The following is an 8,377-nucleotide window of genomic DNA, read 5'->3' on the forward strand; positions in this document are numbered from 1 at the left end:
TCCCCGGGCAAGGGGGCGGAGCCAGCGGCGGCGTCTGACCAGTCTGTGCTCCTCCAGAATAAAAGTGCCTTCCTGTGTGGGGTGATGAAGACGTACCGGCAGCGGGAGAAGCAGGGCACCAAAGTGTCTCCGGCCTCCAAAGGTCCGGACGAGGCGCGGATCCGGGAGCTGCTGGACAGAACCGGCTACACGCTGGACGTAACCACGGGCCAGAGGAAATACGGCGGCCCGCCACCAGACGCCGTCTACGCCGGGCCGCAACCCACAGTGGGAACAGAGGTAGGCCCGGCCCGCAGGCTGTTGCTTCGCAACGGCCCCGCTCCTGACGGCTGCCGCTCCCCCGCAGATCTTCGTGGGGAAGATTCCCCGCGATCTGTTCGAAGACGAGCTGGTTCCTCTCTTCGAGAAGGCTGGGCCCATCTGGGACCTGCGGCTGATGATGGACCCGCTCAGCAGCCTGAACCGCGGCTACGCCTTCGTCACTTTCTGCGCCAAAGACTCCGCCCAAGAGGCGGTGAAGCTGGTAGGTCCGCCGCACGCCGCGCACTGACCCAGCCGGGCCCGGTACCAGAACCTCTCCTCTCTCTTCCAGTGCAATAACTTTGAGATCCGGCCCGGCAAACACATCGGCGTCTGCATATCTGTGGCCAACAACAGGCTGTTTGTCGGCTCCATACCCAAGAGCAAAACCAAGGAGCAGATCGTGGAGGAGTTTTCGAAAGTCACAGGTAAGAAGCGCTTCCGGCGCCGGTTCTGACGGGTCGGCCTGGCCTGACATCCGGCTCTCCTGTGTCTGTCCAGAGGGTCTCAGTGATGTCATCCTCTACCATCAACCCGACGACAAGAAGAAGAACCGCGGTTTCTGCTTCCTGGAGTATGAAGACCACAAAACGGCGGCGCAGGCCCGTCGCCGGCTCATGAGTGGAAAGGTCAAGGTCTGGGGCAACCTGGTGACGGTGGAGTGGGCCGACCCCATCGAAGACCCCGACCCGGAGGTTATGGCGAAAGTGAGTCAAATCCCAAATCTCAACAGGCGAGACGAAGACGAGGTTCGACCAGGAGCTGCAGGAAGGCAGCGATGGAGGCTGAGGAGGCCCAAAAACTCCTGATACCTGCTGACATGAGCTCACCTGATCGGATCCACTGGCTACATTAGCTACAGCTAGCAGCATTACAAAGAGCTAGCATTAACAAGAGCTAATGCCATTAGCAAAAAATAACTGTCCTGTCTGGATGGAGCTAGCTTCATAACACCTAGCATACATCACCTACCCAGGATGCTTTGCATCTGTGTGACAAAATGAGATTTATATTTATAAAAACATCTGGTAATAAATGTCACCAGTTTTCCTCTGGAATTATTACATAAACGTCAGCTTATTTCACAGTAATATTCAAGTCGTAATGGTCTTAAAGCAGTTTGAAACTTAAAGAAACCACTGCCTAAGCAAAGGTTGATCGAAGAATTCTGCTGTAAAGTTGGGTGGAAGGAAGAACAGACTGAAGATTCGGACATTGTCTCTGCAGGTTAAGGTCCTGTTTGTGAGGAACCTGGCCAATGGCGTCACAGAGGAGATCCTGGAGAAATCCTTCAGCCAGTTTGGGAAGCTGGAGCGAGTGAAGAAGCTCAAAGACTACGCCTTCGTCCACTTCGAGGAGCGGGACGGCGCCGTGAAGGTACCGGCCACGCCCCGGGCGTACGCTTTCCGTGGCCCATTGGATGGCTGAATGAACCTCTGGTCCTCCTGCAGGCGCTGGAAGAGCTGAATGGGACGGAGCTAGAGGGAGAACCCATCGAAATAGTTTTTGCCAAACCGCCTGATCAGAAAAGGAAGGAGAGGAAAGCCCAGAGACAAGCTGCCAAGTCCCAAATGTAAGACAGGTCCCGGGTCATGTGATTTGGCACCATAATTTAGTACCTCCAGGTCCGGTTCTGAGTTCCTAAGGGATTCCAGCTTAGTAACTGTCTGTTACTACACTTTAGAAACAGACAGTAATAAACAGTTATTAACAGCAATACATAACAGTAATAAACAGTTATTAACAGCAATACATAACAGTAATAAACAGTTATTAACAGCAACACATAACAGTAATAAACAGTTATTAACAGCAACACATAACAGTAATAAACAGTTATTAACAGCAATACATAACAGTAATAAACAGTTATTAACAGCAATACATAACAGTAATAAACAGTTATTAACAGCAATACATAACAGTAATAAACAGTTATTAACAGCAATACATAACAGTAATAAACAGTTATTAACAGCAACACATAACAGTAATAAACAGTTATTAACAGCAATACATAACAGTAATAAACAGTTATTAACAGCAATACATAACAGTAATAAACAGTTATAATAAACTGTAAAGCAAATGATGAACAGTAAAACTTGTAATAAGCAGTGACAGTAATTTAGACAGCGATAAATGATTATAAGCTGCTTAAATCAAACTATTCCCTCCTCAGTCAGGAGGATGTCTGATTGGTCCGTTCACCCTGATGCAAAATGACAGGAAGTGAGTGATTCCTTTCTAACTGGAGACCTTTAGAACCTTCTCTGGACCTCCAGCGGTTCTGGTTGAACCGGTTCTGGTCAGGATGGGTTCCATGCTGACTGGTCTCTGTGTGACCTTTGCCTTTTCTGCCTCCTGCAGGTATGATGATTATTACTACTACTCGCCGCAGCCCCACATGCCCCCCCCTACCAGGGGGCGGGGCCGCGGCGGCCGGGGGGGCTACGGCTTCCCTCAGGACTACTACAGCTACGAGGACTACTACGACTACTATGGCTACGACTACCACAACTACCGCGGCGGCTACGACGACCCCTACTACGGCTACGACGACTTCCAGGCCCCGGGCCGGGGGCGGGGCGGCGCTCGGGGCCTGAGGGGCGGAGCCTCGCCGGTCAGAGGTCGAGGCGGCGCCGGGGCGCCCCGAGGCCGGGCAGGCTTCTCGCAGCGCGGCGTCGGGCCCGGGCCGGGCCGTGGCGGGCGCGGACCAAGAGGAAGCGTGGCGGCACGCGGGCGCGGCGGGGTACGTGGTGCGCGGGGCGGCCGCGGTGGAAATGTGGGAGGAAAGCGGAAAGCTGACGGCTACAGCCAGCCAGATTCCAAGCGCCGCCAGACCAATAGTCAGAACTGGGGCTCCCAACCCATTGTTCAGCAGCCGCTCCATGGCGGGGACCATGCTGGTAACTATTCCGGGTACAAATCTGACAACCAGGAATTTTATCAGGATTCTTTTGGGCAGCAGTGGAAGTGAAACCAGTGAAACCAGTGAAACCAGTAGCGCTCTAAAACAAACCCACTTCTGGTTACAGACTCGGTCTGATTGGTTGCCTGCAGGTTTTCCTCCAAATTGGTGACATCTGGCAAGATCTGTGTACATATTTTAAAATCAGCTTGGACTCCAAACATAACCCCACCCCCACCTGTTTCTGGCGAACTGCTCTTCTTCTTCCCTTTGTTTTAAAGGCCGTTTTTTAGAGGCAGATTTGTGCTGCGGCTCAAGCTTTCTGTATGTTTTTACACACTCTGGTTTCCATGTTTTCAGTAGCTAACAGCAACAAAGCATTTGTCTCCTAAACATGTATTTAAAGCGGTGAAATGACGATTTGTATTGCGTGTGTTGTTCCTGAGAAGAACCAGAGGACCCAGCAGTCCTGTTCGGCTTGTATTCTCTGCTGTTTGTCTGCTTTAATAAACATACACACACTCGTGTACAAAAACTACTTCAAATTGTGTTAAATTCATGTTTGGGCAAATTCTCTCTTCAAATTTCCTTCAAATTTAAGGCTCCTTGTGGAAGAAATGGACTGAAGGTTTGCCAGTGTTGGCCCCGTGCTCCAGCGTCACCTTGCATGCCATCAGATCCCAGATCACCTACTTCTGTATGTGTAGTGACATACTCCATCCTTATCAGTTCCTCTCATGTCCAAAAACATAAATGTCTCACAAATTGGTGTCCTAAATTCACTGGACGCAGCATCAACAGCTGAGGGGGGGAGTCGAAGCACAATTTGATTTTAGTGTCAGAGCGAAGCTTTTCTTGACCCAGAAGGATCTTCCTCACTGTTTCCCTGCTGGATTCTAACTGCAGTGGTGGGACCGCTAACCCACAAGCTAGCTGCGCTAAGACAGACATTAGCCACTGCAGCCGTCGAGCATCGACTTAATTTCGACATTTTCTGGAATGCGCTTAACTTTGCTTTTTATTCAACTTCATTATTGGTATTTGGTGACTAAATTCATAATAATCCAAGAATAAAGTTGTAATATACGTCAGTCAAAGTAATAAAAAGGATGTAATTATGCAATGAAGTCCAATGAGAATAAATTGTAACATTACCAAAATAAATTTGTGCTAACTAGTTGTAATATTGTGGCAAAGGAAAACAATTGTAATGTTGCCAGAATTCATAATAATTTAAGAAAGTCGCAATATTACGAGATAAAGTTTGAAGATGAGAACTGAAGAGAATAAATTTGATTTCTGAGAATTAAACAAGAATAAAGTCACAATTCGCAAAAAAGTTTTTTATAAAAAAAAGTCATGGAACACAATAAATTCGTAATGAGAGAATTCGCAATAATACCATAGTAATGTCAAGCTAACCCTTGCTACTTGTTTTTAAAGTTTACTAAAACGCTAAGCTAATAGTTAGCACCGCTATTAGCGCATTAGCGGACCCACCACTGCTAAGCCTGCATGTGCTGCTGCTTCTTTGCATGACTCACCTGACCGCCGATCTATCCAGTCTAGCTCTAAGGCTGCTCACCTGTCTGCTAGCGCGTCCTGCTAGCTGCTAGCGTGTCCTGCTAGCTGCTAGCGCGTCCTGCTAGCTGCTAGCGCGTCCTGCTAGCTGCTAGCGCGTCCTGCTAGCTGCTAGCGCGTCCTGCTAGCTGCTAGCGCGTCCTGCTAGCTGCTAGCGCGTCCTGCTAGCTGCTAGCGCGTCCTGCTAGCTGCTAGCGCGTCCTGCTAGCTGCTAGCGCGTCCTGCTAGCTGCTAGCGCGTTCTGCTAGCTGCTAGCGCGTCGTTTGCATTAACACGTGCATGCTCTGTCAGGCTGTGAATGCTTCCTGCTGCAGCAGATGATGACTAGATGTGACGCGTTTCGTTTCCGTCTCTAATTCTTCCTTTTGTTACCCGACTAGCTGGAAAAAGGTCCGGAGGTCGCCGCTGACGAGTCGCTGTGAGGCCGGGCCGGGCGGCGCCCCCTGCTGGAGGGAACAACGGTAAGGTTGGCTGACCCAGAGGAACCTCCGGCGCTGGACGGGATCCTTCTGGACCGAGCTGCGCCGCCAGCTTGGAGCGAACTCTGGTTTCTCGATGATCTGGGATCCGCGCAGAGCCGTTCCAGCCGACCGCTAACTACCTCAGAGGAGCCAGAGTCCGGACCGGCCCAGGCCTCCGGTTCTGACCCAGAGGACGGGACCCAACGGACCCCTGCGTGGAGTCCATCATCAGGCGCCAAGCAGAAGTTAGTCAAACATGTTTATCAGAGCCGCCGCGAATGGACCCGGATCTCCATCAGAGCAGCGCAAACGAGAATATTTAGCTAATCTGGCTGAAATTCAGCGACTAAAAGTTCTGGCTTCTCCCAAAGAAGATAAAATTACCCCGAAATCATGGCTGGTTTCATTTACGCCAGAATAAAAGTATACGCTGGGGCTAAAAGCGCTAAACGCTGGGGCTAAAAGTGCTAAACGCTGGGCTAAGAGCACTAGACAATGGGGCTAACAGCGCTAAACGCTGGGCTAAGAGCACTAAACAATGGGGCTAACAGCACTAAACGATGGGGCTAAGAGCGCTAAATGCTGGGGCTCAGAGCGTTAATCGCTGGGCTAAGAGCACTAAACAATGGGGCTAACAGCGCTAAATGCTGGGGCAAACAGCGCTAAACGCTGGGGCTAAGAGCGTTAAACGCTGGGCTAAGAGCACTAAACAATATGGCTAAGAGCGCTAAATGATGGGCTAAGAGCGCTAAACGCTGGGCTAAGAGCGCTAAACGCTGGGGCAAAGAGTGCTAAACACTGGGGCTAAGAGCGCTAAACGCTGGGCTAAGAGCACTAAGACTCTGGAGCTAAGACGGTGGAGCAAAGAGAGCTGAACGCTGGGGATAAGAACGCTAAACGCTCCAGCAAGGAACGCTAAATGCTGGAGCTAAGAGCGCTAAACATTGTAGCTAAGAACGCTAAGTGCTGGATCTAAGGTCACTAAACTGGACCTAGGAGCGCTAAGCGCTGGAGCTAAGAGCGCTAAACGATGTTCAAGTTAGCTAAAGCTAAGAGCTAGCATGGCTGTTAGCATCATGTACTTATTCAACGTGCTTAAAAAGCAAATTATCTGACATCGTTATATTTTTCACCTAAATGTAAAATAAATTTACCAAGTGAATTATTTTTAAATCCGTTTCCTGACATCAGAAACTGATCAAATTTTAACGGATTTCAACAAAATCACAGAAAAGCTCCATTTTCTGATTTTGATTTCTGACCCTGAATGCCTCATTAGCTCAGCTCTGGAACTGGACCGGTGGTCAGAACCAGGTTGTGGTTCCTGATGATCTGGCTCCACTCTGCTGGTTCCTCGGCTGAGGATGGGGTTGCAGCTTGAAGGTCGTCGGGTTCATTAGGTTCTGTTCCAGAGCGGTCATACGACCCAACCCAGAGACTCGGTTCCGATCCAGAGCCAGAAGCGTTTGGGTCAGAAAGCTGGCCTGGCTCAGAGGTGAAAGGCATTGTGGGAGATGTAGTCGAGCACAGGATCACGTTGCTGCTTTTCTGCCGTTAAACAGAATCTGGACTGAGGTTCTGGTCGGATTCTGAGATGATGAGCTGCTTTCAGAGAGTTGTGTGTGTGTGTGTGTGTGTGTGTGTGTGTGTGTGTGTGTGTGTGTGTGCGCGCCCCTGCAGATTAAATGTTTTCTACTGTACATGATAAACTTATTTTTCTAATAAACTTGTTAAGTCAGTTTGGTGTGTTTGTATTTTTTTTTTAAATTTCATCTCAATCTGAAGGAAAATTTTAAATATTCATTTTATAAAAATGAAGAAAAAGTTTGCGAGAAACTAAAAACCATCAGCAAGACGATCAGAACCAAACAGGCCCAGAAAGGTTCTGGATTGCTCAGCAGAAAGAACGTTTCCATTGCGGCTCATCCTGTAACGGTCACAGATCAACAAGACAGACCAGAACCTCTGCTGACCCAGATCTGTCTCAGGACCCTGGACCTGTTGGAACCTGCTGGTTCTGTTGCATCATGGCTGCAGTCAGACATGGCGGTGGGAGAGTCATGCTGAGGACTGTAATCAAGAGGTACTGCTTGTGCCAGAACAACGACCCAAAGCTCATCAGAGAGTCCACTCAAACAGCTGGAAAGGCTTTGGAGTTCTGGTTCCATGGAGCAAAGCATCCATGCAGAGGCCAATTCAGAGCCACTGTAACACAGACTGCTACAGGAGCCCCTTGCCGTCAGCATTGATAGCAAGAGGCTTTCGGTGATCCGAGTTAAAATCTTTAATAAAGTATTTCTGGATTTAATAACAGCTGAAATATTTTTAAGATCAGAGGATGTACTTACTTCCTGCTTCTTGTCAGTGATGAGGAACCTGAAGATCCAGCTGGTCCAGGCCCAGTCAGCCGGTCCGCCCTGGACTGGAAGCTGTTTTTACCTCAGTGGCCAACTCTTATATATATATTTGATACAGTAGCGCCTTCTGTCACTTTTTCCAGCAGTTATAATTTGTTGTTAACCCGTTTTTCCGAGCCGACTTTAAACACAACAGGAGTTTATACCGGTGCGGCAAAGAGACCTGCTGCTGCAGCCGCACACAATCATGACAGTAAAACGCAAAAAACTTTGTGCAGTTTTCCCCTAAACTAACCGACTGAGTTCAGTAAAGCTGCTGGATGTGGCTAATATTAGCAAACAAGTGACTAGTTAATGTTAGCTAAAAGATGATTAGCTAATGTTAGCAAACAAATGACTAGCTTAAGTTAGCTAAAAGATGATTCGCTGTTAGCTAATGTTAGCTAAAATATGGTTAGCTAATGTTAGCAAACAAATGACTAGCTAATGTTAGCTAAAAGATGATTAGCTAATGTTAGCAAACAAATGACTAGCTTAAGTTAGCTAAAAGATGATTCGCTAATGTTAGCTAAAAGATGGTTAGCTAATGTTAGCAAACAAATGACTAGCTAATGTTAGCTAAAAGATGATTAGCTAATGTTACCTAAACGATGACTAGCTAACACCATTACAGCACCTTAATCTTAACTAGCGGTCTGTAGGCTACTGTTGTTGTTTATGTTCATAAAGTGGCACTCGTTAGATTCACTTAAGTAACGTTTTAGGAA

At 48.3% G+C, this 8,377-nt stretch overlaps 1 protein-coding gene across 2 annotated transcripts in view; it reads left to right on the top strand.

The window, feature by feature from the left end:
- The window catches only part of LOC129353613 (heterogeneous nuclear ribonucleoprotein Q-like), a 14,315-nt gene extending 7,324 nt beyond the window's left edge, over positions 1-6,991 (top strand). Inside the window, exons 4-11 of one of the 2 annotated variants that reach the window (XM_055022970.1) lie at positions 58-279; positions 347-523; positions 593-728; positions 802-1,007; positions 1,528-1,677; positions 1,752-1,873; positions 2,671-3,052; positions 5,173-6,991. In XM_055022970.1, coding sequence (XP_054878945.1) covers positions 58-279; positions 347-523; positions 593-728; positions 802-1,007; positions 1,528-1,677; positions 1,752-1,873; positions 2,671-3,052; positions 5,173-5,214 — 1,437 coding nt within the window. In that variant the 3' untranslated portion in view covers positions 5,215-6,991. Of the gene's footprint in view, positions 1-57; positions 280-346; positions 524-592; positions 729-801; positions 1,008-1,527; positions 1,678-1,751; positions 1,874-2,670; positions 3,750-5,172 lie in introns of those variants that run through there. The other variant, XM_055022969.1, reaches the window with a different exon arrangement.
- The last annotated feature ends 1,386 nt before the right edge of the window (positions 6,992-8,377 follow it).

Source organism: Poeciliopsis prolifica, unplaced genomic scaffold (assembly GCF_027474105.1).
Source record: "Poeciliopsis prolifica strain line A6 unplaced genomic scaffold, Auburn_PproV2 SCAFFOLD094, whole genome shotgun sequence".
Classification (NCBI taxonomy): domain Eukaryota; kingdom Metazoa; phylum Chordata; class Actinopteri; order Cyprinodontiformes; family Poeciliidae; genus Poeciliopsis; species Poeciliopsis prolifica.